At 45.5% G+C, this 17,347-nt stretch overlaps 2 protein-coding genes across 2 annotated transcripts; one reads left to right on the top strand and one right to left on the bottom strand.

Annotated features, from left to right (window-relative positions):
• The first annotated feature begins 10,169 nt into the window (after positions 1 to 10,169).
• Positions 10,170 to 12,382, top strand: LOC127344252 (uncharacterized). Its single transcript, XM_051370484.1, has 2 exons — positions 10,170 to 10,301; positions 10,952 to 12,382. Exon 2 carries the CDS (start codon positions 10,975 to 10,977, stop codon positions 12,151 to 12,153), a length of 1,179 nt encoding a protein of 392 aa, XP_051226444.1. The 5' UTR covers positions 10,170 to 10,301; positions 10,952 to 10,974; the 3' UTR covers positions 12,154 to 12,382.
• Positions 12,383 to 14,428: 2,046 nt separating this feature from the next.
• LOC127344243 (large ribosomal subunit protein uL10c) lies at positions 14,429 to 15,367 on the bottom strand. The gene has a single exon (XM_051370472.1). The coding sequence runs from the start codon at positions 15,288 to 15,290 to the stop codon at positions 14,715 to 14,717; it is 576 nt and encodes a 191-aa protein (XP_051226432.1). The 5' UTR covers positions 15,291 to 15,367; the 3' UTR covers positions 14,429 to 14,714.
• Positions 15,368 to 17,347: the final 1,980 nt, after the last annotated feature.

Raw genomic sequence — 17,347 nt, 5'->3', positions numbered from 1 at the left:
CTTCAAAGGGCAAGATCTAACATGATGCCCTTCAATTTTGCACTTGAAGCAAACAATCTTGGCCGGGTCTTTGACTTGTAGTTGGCCCTTCTTAATCTTGTTTTTCTTGGACTTGTTCTTGTTGTTGGAGTTGAATCCAAGTCCACTCTTGTCATTGGGGGATTGTTGCACACTCAACATCTTGTCAAGTTTGCATTTCCCTTCATGACTCTTTACCAAGTCGTTCTTCAAAGAAGTGACTTGGGCCTTGAGCTCTTTGATTTCCTCTACATGGTTAGTAACAACACAAGTACTAGAGAAAGTAGAACCTTCATTGTTAAAGCAACAAGGCAAGGAAGAAAATTCATCACAAGATTTAGCAATATTGTGAGTGGATGAATTACTAGGACTAGCACATGGCAATATAACATTTTGAGTAGTAGTGCTAGTACCCACATGAGGCTCACAAGGTGTTGCCTTAGATATGATAGCCTCATGAGCTAACTTTAGCCTATCATGAGAGGCTAGAAGATCCTCATGGGAGCTAGAAAGCTTTCCATGATTTTCTTCCAATTTTCCATAATTGCTAGTTAGCAATTCAAGTTGAGCCCTTAGCTCAACATTCTCCTTCAAGATAGATGCTTCACAAGAAGTAGAGTTAGTAGCACAAGCATCATTATTAGTAGCAATGGGAGAAGGCAAGTTGGCATGCTCTTTTAGATAAGAAGCTTTAAGTTGCTCATGCGACTCGGTGAGTTTGGTGAGCGCACTCTCAATGACCCTTGAGCCCTTTTTGAGTTGCTCAAAATCCTCAAGGAGTTTAGCATTAACAAACATAAGCTTATCATTTTTTAGCTTTAGTTCATTTGCCACCTCAAGAGCTCTATCATGGTTTTCCTTTTCTCTAGACAATTCTAGAGCAAAGGTTTCCTCAAGAGCTTCCTTGGTGGTTTGTTCTTCTTCAAGTTCATCCTTTAGGGATGCCACATCATTGGCATACTCACGTTCAAGAGCACCCTTTTTATCAATGGTGTTCTCATGCATCCAAATAAGTTTTTGGCTCTCAATAGCGGTAGTCAAGATTTCAAAGAAGTGAGTGCTAGCAATTTTATCTTTGCAAAGAACCTTGAATACACTCTTACCCTTATCGCGTAGAGAGACAACCCAATCCTCTTCTTCATATTCATCCTCATCCTTATCACCACGAGACATATTAGGTTCCATGGTAGGAGGTACCGTGGAACCCTTGGCCATAAGGCATATATGAGGACCGTGAGATAAAGATGAGGAGTTACTTGAGGCTCCTTTCAAGATCTTGTCTTGACCAATAGAATCTTTGGTTTCCTCTACATTGTTAGACACACAACAACTAGAGGAAATAGAAGCATTTTTATCATGGCCACAAGACAATGCAAGCATATCATCATTAGATTTATTCAAGCAACTTACACATGATATGCAAGGACTATCAACACAAGCATGTAAATCATTTCTAGTGCTAGATGTGTTTGAGTCCGTAGATGAAGCATTGCAATGAGATAGATATGAAGAATCATCAATAGTAAGCTCAATATCAACATTGCAATTTTCATCACCACTCACCATATCATTACCTTGTGTCTTGACACACTTTGGTGAAGTGGATGAAGATGAGAACTCATCACGGCCGGAAGTGGAAGCAATACAATCATCCTCAAAAATATTGGACACATCATATTTATCTTGAAGCTTTGTCCATAATTCATGAGAGCTCCCAAAAGGCATGATTGATGAAGTAACTTCATTGCTCACAACAATGGAAAACACATGAGAAGCAAGAGCATCGAGGCAAGAGTTTTTCTCCTCCCCAAGAGATAAATTTTAAGGATCCTTAGGAGAAGAAAAACCCATGCCAAGAAATCGCTCCATGTCCAGGGACATACCCCGTAAAATATTAAGCACATAAATTTTCCATAGATCATAATTTGTGCCATCAAATATAAACAAGTTATTGTGTACTAATCCCCTAACCGACATCTTTACTCTCAAGGTGGTGAAGCCTAAGAATGAGAGACCTTGCTCTGATACCAATTGAAAGGACACGGATGTCGCCTAGAGGGGGGGGGGGGTGGGGGTGAATAGGCGATTTAAACTTTTACAAGATGGGCTTAACAAATGCGGAATAAAACTAGCGTTTACTTTGTCAAGCCCAAAGCCTATATACTATGGTTCACCTATGTGCACCAACAACTTATTCTAAGCAAAGGTTCACCTATGTGCACCAACAACTTATGCTAAGCAATACAAGCAACTTATGTGATAGCAAGATATATATAACTTCAAGCACGATGGCTATCACAAGGTAAAGTGCATAAGTAAAGAGCTCGTGTATAGAGATAACCGAGGCACGCGAGAGACGACGATGTAGCCCGAAGTTCACACTCTTGCGAGTGCTACTCTCCGTTGGAGCGGTGTGGAGGACAAGTCACTCCAAATGCACAAGGGCCACCGTATTCTCCTCGAGAATTCCCACCAAGAGGGATGTCCTCGATCCACTATGTAACCTTAGGGAGGTTACCGAACTCTTACAAAGCTTGGGGCTATCTCCACAACTTAATTGGAGGCTCCCAACAATATTGCCACAAAGGCCTTGCCCTTGAAGAATCTCCACAACTAAATTGGAGTCCCCAAGAACACCACTAAGATGCCACTAAGGCCTTGCCCTTGAAGAATCTCCACAACTTAATTGGAGTCCCCAAGAACACCACAAAGATGCCACAAAGGCCACTAAGCCGTCTAGGGTCCAAAGACCCAAGAGTAACAACCTTCTTGCTTTCACTTCCACGAATCACCGTGGAGAACTCAAACCGATGCACCAAATAATGCAATGGCAAGAACACCACAAAGATGCTCAAATCCTTCTCTCTCAAATTCCAACAAAGCTACAAAAGCTATTGGGGGAATAAGAGAGGAAGAACAAAGAGGAGAACAAAAAATCCTCCAAGATCAAGATCTAGTGGGTTCCCCTCACAAAGAGAGGGATTTGATTGGTGAAGATGTAGATCTAGATCTCCTCTCTCTTTTTCCTCAAGAATATGCAAGAATCATGGGAGGAATCAAGAACTAGGGCAAGTTTTGAAGGACAACAATGGAGGGGAGAGAGAGAGAGTGAACCAACCAGCCCAAGAAGGAAGAAGGGGGTTCTCAATGAACTAGAGCTTGTCATGAGAATAAGCACAAGCTCTAAAACATCACATGGATAAGATCCAAATAAAACCAAGAAAGATGATGAACCAAACTCGAAAACGCAACAAGTGATCTATGCGAAATCCGTTTTCGATGAACTAGAGCTTGTCATGAGAATAAGCACAAGCTCTAAAACATCACATGGATAAGGTCCAAATAACAACCAAGAAAGATGATGCAAGGATGCAAAGGTTTGAGCTCTCTCCGAACGATATGATCGAATTACTCACTCGAGAGCCCTCTTGATAGTACGGCAACTAAACTATAAACCGGTCTCCAACTACACTATGAGACCGGTGAGAAAGAAACCCTATCAAGAGCAAACCTTATACTTGTGCATTCCACTTGAGCTCGATGACGACGATCTTGACCTCAACAAGATGGAACGCCTTTCTTGATTGTGCTTGCTTGACGAAGTCTTGTGGATTGCTCCCCCATAATCCACCATGGGAGAGCTTCTTCTTCGGCGCATCTTCACATATCCATGATCACCATAAGGATGGCAAGACTCAAGCAAAGGATCTCTTCGAGTTGGCTCATCTTGAACTTGCACTTCATTTCATTGATGTCTTGAAGTTAACCTTGAGAGCTCACTTCATCTTCATCTTCAAGACATACTTGAGACTTGATCTTCTTCATTTGGATGGCAAGACTCAAGCAAAGGATCTCTTCGAGATGGCTCATCTTGAACTTGCACTTCATATCTTCATTCTTCATCATGTTGATGTCTTGAAGTAACTTGAGGGCTCACTTCATCTTCATCTTCAAGACATACTTGACACTTGATATCCTTCATCAATTTCTTCTTATTGCAACCTAATACAAACATGTTGATGTCTTGAAGTAACTTGAGGGCTCACTTCATCTTCATCTTCAAGACATACTTGACACTTGATATCCTTCATCAAATTCTTCTTATTGCAACCTTGAAGCCAACATATGGTTCAAGAATTGCCTATGGACAACTCCTACAAATATAACTCAATGCAAACATTAGTCCATAGGGATTGTCATTAATTACCAAAACCACACATGGGGGCTCCATGCACTTTCACGCGGGATCCGGGGTGGAGGTGATGGTTTTTGGTACTTATCCTTGACAGCGTACATCGGATCCTGTCCCTTCCTTGGGTCCGTCAGAGGTGTTTTCGATGGAACCGGGATCGGATTTGGATGTTCTCTGGTTCTCCTTCTGCGCTCCATGGATCCGGTGCGCGATTCATCGTCACGATGATGCCTTCCGGAGGCGTCCTTCTGCGCGGTGGAGACACATAGTTCCGGATTGGATTCCAACCTGCGCGAAGTGTCTGCCTTACTCTGTTGCTTCACTGTTGAAGCTACGAGTGTACGGAGGTGGTTGATGTCAATTTCCTCATCTTTCTTGGTCAGAATCTCCGCAGCCTTCTTCATGTTGTCCTTTGGAGTTGTGAGCGGCTGGTGAGCGGTGGGGGTTGCAAAGTTGATCTTGCGGGGGGGTGACAGCTTCCCGTCGGATCCTATCTGCCTCCTTCTGGGCATCACCCATCATGGACTCCCACTGTTCCCGGAGTTGTTTGGCCTTCTGCAAGGAGTCAACGGCTTCGCGCTCTCTTTTGAGGAAGTTATTCATCACGTCTTCTGCCTCTTGCCTTTCCTCCAGCATTGCCATAGCGGTGTTGGCAAATCTCTTGGCGGTAGCCAACATTTCCTTCCTCTTGGCTTCTAAGGCCTCCGGATCTGCGGCATCGTCCGGAGTTATTGGCTTGTTGAGGATTTCCGAGTGCGCGATGGCACCTATGCCTGCTTGCTCGACGAGCTCTTCTGGGGACAGATACTCCCAGTGTTCGAGGACAGGTTCTTCTCCGGAATCCAGCGCAGCGCGGCGACGTGGCCGCGAAGGCGGAGTCTCCGAATTGGACGGACCTGGGAGCCTGGCGTCAGTCGGAGTAGCTTCGTTGTCAGCTTCCTGCTCCAGTCCGGTTATGGTCGCAAGGACCTCCTTTGGCGGGGCGGATTCTGCCTCAGCTTTTTCCGCATCCTCCAACTCCTTCGTAACACGGTTGTATTCCTCTGTGTTCATGGATGACGCGTCATCGGAAGTTGGACTTAAGTTGCCAAAGATTGACTCTTCTTTATCTCCGGCATCCTCTCGCTGATCCGGGGCAACACTGTCTCCGGCAGCCTCCTGCTGATCCGGGGCGTCGCTGTCTCCGGAAGCTTCGACCTGCATGGGTCCGGCTCCGTCCGGAGGAGGGGCGATTCCTGCGGTATGTGCGTGGTAATGCACGAAGTGGCACCTTTGCTTTTCTAACACCTGGGAGACCCAGACGGATCTGTATTGGTCTTCCACCGTAATTTCCTGCTCAGGGGCGGATTGGGTGGGTTTTGAAATTTCCAGATCTAAGGCGGAATCTTGCTTAGGAAGTTCCTGCATCTCAGATTGGATCTTTGCGACTGCGTCCTGCTCAGTGGCGGTCGCGTCAGCGTGACTTACTAGGGCGTTTCCGTCGGAATCGACGGTTTCACCGATGAAGATGTGAATGCCGCCGATTGGGACGATGGAGAGCTTGATGGGGTCGGTTTTAGCCGGAATCCTGCACTCGTCCTGAGGGACGATCGGAAAGTTCCCGGCGTAAAGGACACGCCCCACAGCGATGGATTCGTCGTAGCTTCCCATGGCAGAACCCTCCCGGTTCCGGCCTCCAGACGCCGCTGGCTCCACGGTGGGCGCCAACTGTCGTTGCCTATTCGACGGTACTCCAGAGGAGGGATCCTCATGGAGGGAAGATGAAGTAGGGGCCATTGGGCGGAGAGTCCTCGGGACGGTGGTACGCGAGTTACCCAGCTTCGGAACACCTGTTCGGAGACAGGGCCTACTGCTGCTTGTTTGGAATTATCTGGGCGCTTTCGCGTTGTTACAATGAGTTGTGGTTGTCTCGTGTCTAACTCGAGATCTTCCCCTAAGGGCTCCCAGGATCCGGCTTATATAGGCGCCCGGATCTAGGGTTTCTATGGAGAGTCCTACCCGGAATACAAGTTGCCTAACTACGGAATATTACATTGCCGTGTACGTCAAGGATCCACCTATGCCTAACTTGTCGTCATGGATCCGGCTTCCTTCATGGGCCTTCACGGATCTGACTCCTGGCATAGACCTCCAAGGATTCGGCTACCTCAGTAGGCCGGTTGGGATCCGGCTCCTTGTTCCTGGGCTGGACATCATCCATCTTGATCTACAGCAACTGGGCCATCCGATGGGCCACATGCCACCATCACCGTCTATGGGCCACCCGGGCTTGCCGGATCTAGGCCACGCTATTGATACACCCATAAAGTATACCCACAACACCATCAGTTCCGATCTGCGCATCATCGTCCACACCATGGCGCGTACAACTTTGCTGTCGTGCATGTGACTATAAGCACGTCCCCTAGTATACTACTCGTCGTCAACATAGGGCGCCCTTGCGTTGCATGTGGTCATCACCACCATGAACAACTCTAGCTTCTCTGTCGGGCACGCCACCTACCTCGCTGTCAGGTTTGCTCATCTAAGTGTGCATGCATGTTGCCTGCCGCAGACCCATGACAAGCTATCGTGCACTTTTCGTAGCTCCCTAGGCTGTTGCGGCCCAGGTGAACTCATCTCTACTGCAGCTTGTGGCTACCGCGCCCCCTCGGCAGGCTACCTCGCACTACTTAACATACGCCTCTGCCGCACTTTTTCATGGCGTCCAACATGCATCGTTCCTCTAGGCCGTCATGGGTTTAGCCACCTTCTTCTTCCACATTCACCATAACTACGGGAATTGTCCACGTCCTTTCACACCGCAACACCAACATCCACCATGATAAGAAAGGAGTTCAGATTTCTGCCTTTTTCTTCGTCAAACTTTGAGTTATCCCTTGTTTTTAATTAATATTACAGCCTGTGCTACCGCCTACATCAAATAACTGTTCGGTTGGATGGAAATAAAAAAACTGCGTCAAGGTCAAGCTGCAGCTGCAAAAACGCATGAATTCCTCCATGCCAAAACTCGAGCTTGATGCCTCCATCGGTCCATCCACACCCCGCCTCGCATCACAATGACAGTGGTGGCGGTTGATACGTCTCAAACGTATCTATAATTTTGGATGCTCCATGCTTATTCTACACCAATTCATATATGTTTTGCTCATACTTCGTTGCACTTTTATACATTTTCCGGCACTAACTTATTAACAAGATGCCACAGTGCCAGTTCCCTGTTTTCTGCTGTTTTATATTTCATAAAAGTTGTACAGGAAATATTCTCGGAATTGGACGAAACAAAAGCCGAAGTCAATATTTTACCGTAACGAAGACAGAGTCCAGAGGGGAGTCGAAGGGGGGCAGCAGTGCGGCCACACCTACCCTAGGCGCGGCCTGGCCCTGGCCCGCGCCTAGGGGTGGTGTGGGCCACCCTGGCCTCCACTGACATCGCCCCTCCGCCTATTTATTCACGATCTCGGGAAAATCCTGAATACCCGAGCCTCCATCCACGAAAAGTTCCGTCGCGGCCGCCATTGCAGAACCCATCTCGGGAGGGTTCTGAAGCTCTTCCCGGCACCCTGCCGGAGGGGGAAATCATCGCCGGAGGCATCTACATCGCCATGCCCGCCTCCGAAGTGATGCGTGAGTAGTTCATCCCTGGACTATGGGTCTATAGCAGTAGCTAGATGGTTGTCTTCTCCAATTTGTGCCTCATGTTTAGATCTTGTGAGCTGCCCTACATGATCAAGATTATCCTTATGTAATCCTACATGTTGTGTTTGCTGGGATCCGATGAATATTGTATACTATGTTGAGGTCGATTATATATTCATGTCATATGTTATTTGTGATCTTACATGCTCTCCGTTGCTAGTAGATACTCTGGCCAAGTAGATGCTTGTGACTTCAAGAGGGAGTATTTATGCTCGATAGTAGGTTCATGCCTCTAGTTTTCTGGAAGAGTGATAATAACTTCTAAGATTGTAGATGTGCTGTTGCTACTAGGGAGAAAACAACAATGTTTTATCCAAGGGTAATTCTATTGTTTACTTTACACACATTGCTTAATGCGATAATCTGTTGCTTGCAACTTAATACTGAAAGGGGTTCGGACTATAACCGGAAGGTGGATTATTAGTCATAGACGCAGTTGGATTACGGTCTATGTATTATGTTGTAATGCCCAAACGAATCTCGTAGTAATCATCTTGTCAAGTATGGTCGATATTCTGTCAATTGCCCAGCTGTAATTTGTTCACCCAGCATGTTATTTATCTTTATGGAGAGACACCTCTAGTGAACTGTGGACCCCGGCCCTTTCCTTTACACTGATGAATTCATCTACTGCAATCCTGTTCTTTTAATTACTGCAAAGCTCTGTCCTCTTTAATTACTGCAAACATTTTTTTCCACTCGATACGTCTAATCCTTTGTGTTCAGCAAACCGGTGAGATTGACAACCTCACTGCAAGTTGGGGCAAAATACTTTGGTTGTGTTGTGTGCAGGTTCCACGTTGTTGCTGACGCCGGTAGTGCGTCCTGCCACTAGTCAGCTAGCAACACCTTCAGAAGTCACGTTTTTCTCCTACTGGTCGATTAAACCTTGGTTTCATACTGAGGGAAAACTTGCTGCTGTGCTCATCACACCTTCCTCCTGGGGTTTACCAACCGCTTTCACAACAACCGCCACCAAGATTGTCTGGCGCCATCACCGGAGAACCATCAGCGGCACCCGACGTTCCGCCTCCCGTTGTCCTACCGGGTGCCCTGGTGCCCCTGGCCACCTGTGACACTCCTGATCTAGATGGAGGTGGAGCTGACCATGCGCGGTCGCGAGGTCGGATTCATCTACTTTTAGCCAGAGGTGCAGGTCCCGATCCGAGTGGAGCTGATCCTTCGCTCTTGTGAGATGGACGGATTCGTCTTCAGGTGCGGCTCTGGTGGCAAACACATCGATTTGCTGGAGCCTGGGCAGAGGTGGACTTCTCTCTCTCCCTCACATACCTCTCTCCACCTCCTTTCCCGAATCAACCACGCTAAATATAAGTTAACCATGTCACATCCGACGAGCCTCCTCCAAATTTGTCTTCTTCTTCTTGAGGTCTGCCAGCAAGCGAGTACACACCAGAGCCATGGTCGTTATTTCCTCCCTACACACTATAGATTGGTTTACCTCCTGATCCTAGGGGATTTTATAATTTGCCACACATTTCATTACATGTTTATAAAATATGGCGGTCATGTGGGAAATAATAGAGGTTACGAGAAAAGTGTCACAACTTATAAAATATTCCCCTGATCCCCTTTTTCAGTGCTTTGTGAAAGTACGATATGGCCCCATTTCTTATCAATTGAACTAAATATTTCGGTTAAAAACAAACTTTATTCAAGTGTATAAACTCGATCTGAAATTTGGAGAGTGGGAGTTAGAAAGTACATCGGAATGTCACTACAAAATACAAATCGAAAGAGGCAAATTTTACCCACAGCTTCCAAGTTGGCATACTGCTTACAGAGTTAAATCTACCATTTCGGTTGGAATGCTCCAAGGAGAGTAAGCCACCACTTAGGCCGTTGGACGAGAGAATGGAAAAAAGGGCTAAGCCAGATTAAGGATACGCGGGCTGATCGATTTTTGGAAAAGAATTGGGTTGTGCTTAAGTTTTCTTATTCAAAAGCTCTTTACCGCAAATTCGACGCTTGGCGCTAAAAAGGGAACTATTTGAGGTGGTCCATGATGCTACATGATGATAGTTTGTTATTAATATTTTCGTAGCTACGTCAATGTAAATAAAGTTGACAGAAATATTAAATAAATAATAGCCTGTAATAAAGTTGACAGAAATATTAGATAAATAATAGCCTGTAAGCCATAGAAACGCATGGACAATTTTTCTAATTTCCGATCAAATAAAAAAATTGAATGAAAAGCAAAATTTGAGGATGAACAGATCTTTCTAGTAGGCAAGAAGACACGGTCGCTCATAACGGAAACCCTAGCGCCTCACACACACCTGTCTATTTCTCTCTCTCAGACCCCTGGTGCTTCGCCGGCGGGCAGGCTTTGAAACATCACCTTCGCTGGCGACCGGAAGCAAGCTGCACTGTGAGTCCTTGGTCCTCGTCCTACTCCCCTCAGCCCGTATTGTTCTCCCTCATGTTCTTCAACTGCCCTTGCCATTTCATTTTCCAGATCTGAGCTTACTTCCTCCCCCACTCTTACCTTTCCTGACGCCGATTCCTCCATTTCTCTCGCCGCGTCCCCGCTTGTACTCGTAGGTCTGATCTGTGGCGAGTGCCCTGCCTTTTGTCCGAGCTTAATTTTCATGGGGTAAAGAGCTTATTGGGCATGTTTGTCAATATCCTCTAGACCTCTACCTCTTAATGAAATAATTTAGTATCTTATGAGTATTGTATCCCAATAGTTTACTACTATAATGAAACTGCAGACGGATTCATTATCTTAAAATCAGAAATGCTTTGTTCCCCTGATATGTGTTGGTAAAAGTTAGTCAGCCGCACTTTGTTCCCCTAAAAAACCGGCAAATGTCAAAAGAGATATGTAAATCCAAGGAATATGAATGATAGAAAGTGATGTTTGTCTCTGTGTGCGGGGGGTAATAAGTTGATTTATTACTATCAAGCATTGTTTCAAATGGAACGAATTCTATCCATCACAACTATTGTGTTTGTCTTTTGTAATGTAAGCATTCAAAATTATTATTTATTCTGACAAGTGTTAGATTTTCCTTTCAGTGACAGCTAGCTAACATAAAGACATGGGCCTTGGCAAGGAAGTTACTGCCGCTAAGCTAACAGATGATCTAGTTGTCGATATCCTCTCCCGCCTGACGTACAAGGACTATTGCCGATGCAAATGTGCATATAAGGCATGGTCTGCCTTGTCCTCTGATCCACACTACCAGAAGAAGCTGCCCACAAAAGTAACCACTGGCCTTTTGTACCAAGGTCGCAATAAGTCTGCTATCCCACTTGTTAGCCTGTCCCAAGATGATGAAGAAATCGATGACATTCTTGCTGACGCACCACACTATGAGCATCTAGAAATCGTCGACTGCTGCAATGGTTTAGTCCTTTGTAAGTATAGGAACAGCTATACTACTCCAGGCATTTGCTGCTTCGTTGTGTGCAACCCAGCAACTCGACAATGGAGGATGATTCCTGATACTCATCCTGAGACAGATGACCCTCGTTATGTAACTGTTTTGGCGTTTGATCCATCATGGTCACCGCAGTTCTACATCTTCAATTTTCATCTGAAGCATCACCAGGGTTTGATACTTGGTACCAGCAAACTTGAGATATTCTGGTCTGGAAGCTCCTCATGGCTTGTGGATGATAAATGGGATTCTGATATAGTTGTTTCCCATAGGCCTCACTTGTTTCTTCATGGGATGTTGTATGCGGAGACTACTGGACAAGAAGTTGTGGTGTTTGAAGGCTTGGAGGAAATGAGTGATGGCACACTGCCCTATCATTGGATTATTGATATGCCATCTGACTCTTTTTATGTGGGTACTTTCACCCATGGTTGCTTTGGCAAATCTTCAGGGAACTTGCAGTATGCATTGCCAGATGCGGATGGTCACTCGATTGTAGTTTGGACTCTGGATGAATATGCTCATGGTTTACGGGCTTGGATTTTGAAGGGCCGTCTTAGTATGACTGATGCATTTGGAAGGGATGACTTTGTTCACTATGATAATGGTGGCGATGGTGGCGACCGTCTCTGGTTTTGGAACTGTGATTATTCTATTGTTGCTCTCGACTTGGAGAAAGACCTTGTTTTCCTCTCCGACCAGAGGACGGATAAGCTTCTTTCTTACAACATCAGCACTGGTATACTCGAGCAGATACGAGACGGCTTTGAGCGGTGTCAATACTATGCCTATGTACCGTGCTACTCAAAGCTTCCAGATCAAGAATCTTCAGTGTAGTGAATACCATCTTCCTTTCTGTGACTGTTCCCTCTGTTTTAGATTCTGAACCACCTTGTATATAGTATTATGTTAGTCGATGTAACCTTGTGTATTATGTTAGTTCGTGTTGTCTGTGTGACCAGCTTGCCTTTATATTTTGTTGTGATCCCATGATCCTGTCCTAACATACAATGTTGCCAGTTTGCTAGTACTCCATGTTATAAGCTTATTACAAGATTACACGTTATGTCTGGTGGCTTTTTGTAAGTACTTGTTTACTGATTGTGGATGTAAGATAGAACATATATTGTCACTCCCTACCTTTAAATTACAAGGCGTAGTTTATTTTGTTAAGAACAATTGCTTCGTTAATGTGGGTTTATGTGACATGAAATTGATGACACTAGGTTAGTTTTCAGACATATTTTCTTATGATTGTGATTTTTTATCACATGAAGTTGTAAACATAAGAGCGTATTTGAATTAACATTACTCCTCGGCTTTGTTTTTGTGGGTTTTTCTTTACACCTGGACGACTGGACCTACACAGAGGTAAATAAAACCTCTAACAGGCAATGCGAGAGCGACGAACAGGGTATGGTGAGGGTATTAGGCATGATAGCTGAGCCAAGATTCCATTAGTTCATAGCTCTCTGAAATTTAATTTGCCAAGTTGTTGCTTTAGTTGGTGCTGTACCAAAACCAAGATTCTATCAGTTCTTAGCTGAGCCCGTATGGTCGAATACTTGAATCCATGTCGTGGGTTCTTGACATCGATGAGCTGTCTTTCATCATTCACTATCATTTAGGCCAATATGGTGTACTAGTACTTAGCGGCACAAAAAAGGGAAAAATGATGTGGTAATCCATGCTCCAATCTTTTGAAACTGAAAATAAAGCGGTCACCAAATATCAGACGACAAAATCAGTTCCCAGCTATATTATAAGCTTTTTATGAGGTAAGATTTAAGGCTAAATTTGTACTGAAGCCAGGCATTTCTGAACTTGAGAGGTATTCTACAATGTTGGAAGAGGAGTGGAGACCTGTGGCGTCTTTGGTCCAGGAAGGTTCTGAACGTATGATATTCTGTGTCTATGCTCACCTGGGTTTAAGATTATCAAGGGGGGAAAAGAAACTTCAAGACGCACCCAAACCATCATCTATTCATTAAACTGAAGCGATGTGATAGCTGTTACAAGATGCGTAGAATTAATGATGCTTACGATATTGGACAGCTCAACCAACCAGCAATAAGAACATCCAACACATAAGAGAACGGTGATGACTGATCTGTGAAACACAACATCTTTCTTTTTACAAAAAGACAACATTGCTTATTTCGGTAAGTGAGTAGGGGCAGAGTAGTGGGGAAATCCTCTTTGGCTTTGGCTCATAGATGTAGATGCACCGTTGTGTAAAAAATATATTTTAAAATTTTCAAAAAATCTGATTTTTTTTCTAGGTGTACATCTTGACATCTGTGTTTACACACTAAGTTTCGCAAAGAAATGATAATTTTATGGGCTGTGTAAAAATGCCAATTTTCGATGATCCAAAATAGCTTTTCATGTGACATTTTTTTTTATGTAGGCCACACAAAATGTTTCTTTTACACAACTTTTGTGAGTGAACATAGAATGTCCAGATGTACATCCATGATTTTTTTTTCAGAATTTTTCGACATTTTAGAATAAACTTAAAATACAATTTTCTTAATAGGTGCATTTAGACATATGAGCCAAAACACCATGTCCGAGAGTAGTGTACAAGAGAAGCTAAAAGAGAGATAATTCTAAGAGGCAAATAGTATGCACATATACTCATAACCAGAGCTGCAAAACACACTGCTGTTCTCAAGTCACCTTTCAAGTATCTGGATATCATTTGAGATTCTTGTAAACGCCTATAGCTCCGACCCGCAATGAATGAACACAGCATCAACAACAGTCCTAGCTAATCTGTCTCCAGTTTATGAACGATCCAATACTAGTACAAAAATCAAGCAAAATGACTAGCACATCGACCAGCGCTAGTGTCAGTGATGGAGCAAACAACTGCAGATGACACTGAATCCGGATTCTGGAAGAATTTCAAGAATTTAGGGTCTCCCATTTGCACCTGAAACCAAATGCCTTCAGAGTGCATGAGTTCATCAGCCAAAATCAGTCAGTTGGTCATGATAGATCAGTGCAACAAACTGCCTACGAAACAAAGAGCTTATTTCTGACTGAAATTGCAACTGAACCACAAAGAAACCTGACATGTCAACAGATCAGTACACACCACAACACGTCCTCACAAAATCGCTCTAGTTCATAATCACACAAGTGAAGAAGATGAACAATTTAGCAATACAATGCTGGTACAAACTAAGGTCTGAATCGTCATCATTGGCAATTGAGCATGACATTTCTTCACATTCCAATGTCAGGTCATGAACAGATGATACATCGGAGCAATGCATCCTTTATGATGAATTTCTAGGTGTTGTCTACTACACTGAATTCAAAATCTGCAAAAAAAGAAAGAAGGGAGCTGCTTTTATAAGCTGCAAGTGTTGTAACATAGAAACCTTTGATCACTTCTCCGGCAGCTCCGAGGCGGGAGCGGCGTCGTCGGCAGGCGGGTTCGCCATGGCCTCCTGGCGCGCCCGGAGCGCGGCGAGGACGGAGACGGCGGGCATCTGGAGGCAGCCGAGGAGGTACTGGTAGGACTGCACCCTGGTGGGCATGGCCTCGAGCTTGGCGAAGTCGTCGGGGCCGTAGAGGCGGCCCTCGTAGACGGCGCCGGTGAAGTCGTTGAGCTGGAGCTTCCACTCCTTCTGGAAGTCGCGGTACGGGCGGAGCGCGGGCGGGATCTCGTCGGAGCGCACGAAGAGCCAGGCGTTCATGCCGCGCGCGACGGGGCGGAGCGACGCCCAGCGCGTGCCCTCCACCGCCGCCGCGAGGTCGGAGTTCTTGGCCACCACCAGCCGCGCCGTGGGCGGCAGCGACGCGCGGATGCTCCGCAGCTCAGCCACCGTGAAGCCGTGGCACCAGATGCCCGCCAGCAGCTGGCACCCGTCCAGCTCGCGACGCAGCACCTCCTGACGCGCACGCTCTACCGCCAGCCGGATCGGCGGCAGCGCGCCCCCCGCGCTCCGGATGGAGGTCATCGTCGGCGGCGGCGGCGGCGGCGGCGAGGGTTCTGCTGGGGTGGTGCGGGCTGTGTGTGTGACGTTGGAGTCGTCAGATTGGTCGAGAGGCTTGTAATGCAATGTGCAAGTAATGGGCTTTGCTGAGCTTCAATGTATCAATGTAAAAAATAAAGCTCCAGTTGTGGTGGCCCAATAAAAGCCCAGATGGATTATTCCTTACCTTGATACTGCTCTGCTATATGGGCTGAAGACAGGCAAATAGTGGTCAGCCCTATTTATGGCCCGTTTGACCCCTCCAGAAAAGACGGCCTGTTAGAAAAAAAAATACGATACGAATTTGGCATCATACAGTTTTTTTCTTTTTTCGAAAGGTCCAGCAGTTGCGGGCTCTCTCGTATATTAATTAGCACGTAGAGCATATTTACAACATCGCATGAGGCGAAAAGGATGAAAAAGAAAAGAAATGTAAAAGAACGATCCCTGTGGCGAACCAGCCACCCTTGTGGCACTAGTTCAACACACATGCGAAGCTAAACCACAACTCTGCCTCGTAGAGCCATGACTGCGCCGCTACCCGAGGCCGCCGCCTCGGCGTCTTTCCATCATCCGGGGCCGCTGTCCCGGCATCCGCCGCCCCAACAACAAGGCCACCCCACATGGCTGCCACAAACCTTCTGCACAACGAGAGCTAAGAGACTCCAAGACGACGCCTTCAAGAAGGTAACGGCATAAGTGTCGCTGCCGCCCGCTCCAAAGGAGCTTAGGTTTTCACCCGGAGAGACTTAAGCACTCGTGTCGGTAGAACATCGCAGCTCCCGAACGACACATTCAAGAAGGAGAACGACCTCAACCTGGAGTGCGAGGCTTTCACCTGGAGTGCGACCTCAACCTCTAGGCTGGAGAGCCTGAGCTAAGGAGTAGCGAGCCAAGCGGCGTGGCACCTTCGCTGACCACCGATCCAAACCACATGCCGCTGGTGTCGCGTCACCTCACGCCATGACGGCAACGCCATGCTGGCGGGAGGCGAGAGTTGCCCCTCCCGCACCAAGACCACCTATCCGGGTCCGCCGCCCTAGCTTCCTTGCCGACGGGAGGAGAGCCATAGCATGATAGAGTTTTCAATTCTTGGTCCGCTTGAAATACCAAAGTTCTTCCAGAAAGTACATTTCCGATGCACGTCTACAGAATCCCATGTTAACACGTCCAAATTTAAGAAAACCATATAAACTTTGGTCTTCTTGGGACACCGAATGTACTGCAAATGTTCGTGCCATTCTATAAAATTTCCCCTTAATTGCAGAGACGACACATGGATTTTCTTCAGGATTATCAGTATTTTTCCTCATTTTCCATAATTTGTGTTGGAAGGATCTATCTCGAGGATTATATGATATTGCAAGGACGTGAGCGAGTATTGGTAGGTTGCTATATTAATATAGCGAGGCGAAAAGACTGTTTTGAGGAGTGATGTGAGCGATGGCGATGTATCGTGCAAAATCAGCATTGGTGTTGCGTCCCCATCAAAATGAAATTTTAACGGGATATATATGTCGACTGTAGGCTTCTCTGGACATATCTACTCATTGGAGCAGCATTTCACATGATCTCTTTCTTTGTCAGCATCAAAGTCCAACAATATAAGATTCTAAGAGTATATGGTATATAATGCATTGTGTTGATCAACTCTCTGCACTAACAAGTAACATCACTAGAAGAAAAAAAAGGCTGGATCTGGCCAATCTGAACAAATAATGATATGCAATTTATTTCATTCAACTTATGCCATTTGGCTATATGCATATACGCTGCCTCTTGGTTGCCCACTATGCTTTCTCCCTAAAAACATATTCAGGATATGAGATGAATTTCGTGGGATATGTTTCAACTCTCAGAAAAGATTGGAAACAAAATAATATTATTTATGTAGCAACTCCAATGTTCATGGATACCACAGTAGTACAACCGAATAATGCAAATGTTTAAGAGTGGGTTAACAAAATCCAGATCAAAGGTGACCAGTTTAATTAAGAATGGATACCTTTTTTCTATAAGGAGAGTATGCCAAAAGTAGTACA

This window comes from Lolium perenne, chromosome 1 (assembly GCF_019359855.2).
Source record: "Lolium perenne isolate Kyuss_39 chromosome 1, Kyuss_2.0, whole genome shotgun sequence".
NCBI lineage: Eukaryota > Viridiplantae > Streptophyta > Magnoliopsida > Poales > Poaceae > Lolium > Lolium perenne.
The sequence above is the reverse complement of the archived record's forward strand: the minus strand, read 5'-3'. Positions and strand labels throughout refer to the sequence as shown.

What these genes read in the sequence shown, in the direction of transcription:
- LOC127344252 (XM_051370484.1), top strand. Translation starts at nt 10,975, where the DNA reads ATGGGCCTTGGCAAGGAAGTTACTGCCGCTAAGCTAACAGATGATCTA.
- LOC127344243 (XM_051370472.1), bottom strand. Translation starts at nt 15,290, where the DNA reads ATGACCTCCATCCGGAGCGCGGGGGGCGCGCTGCCGCCGATCCGGCTG.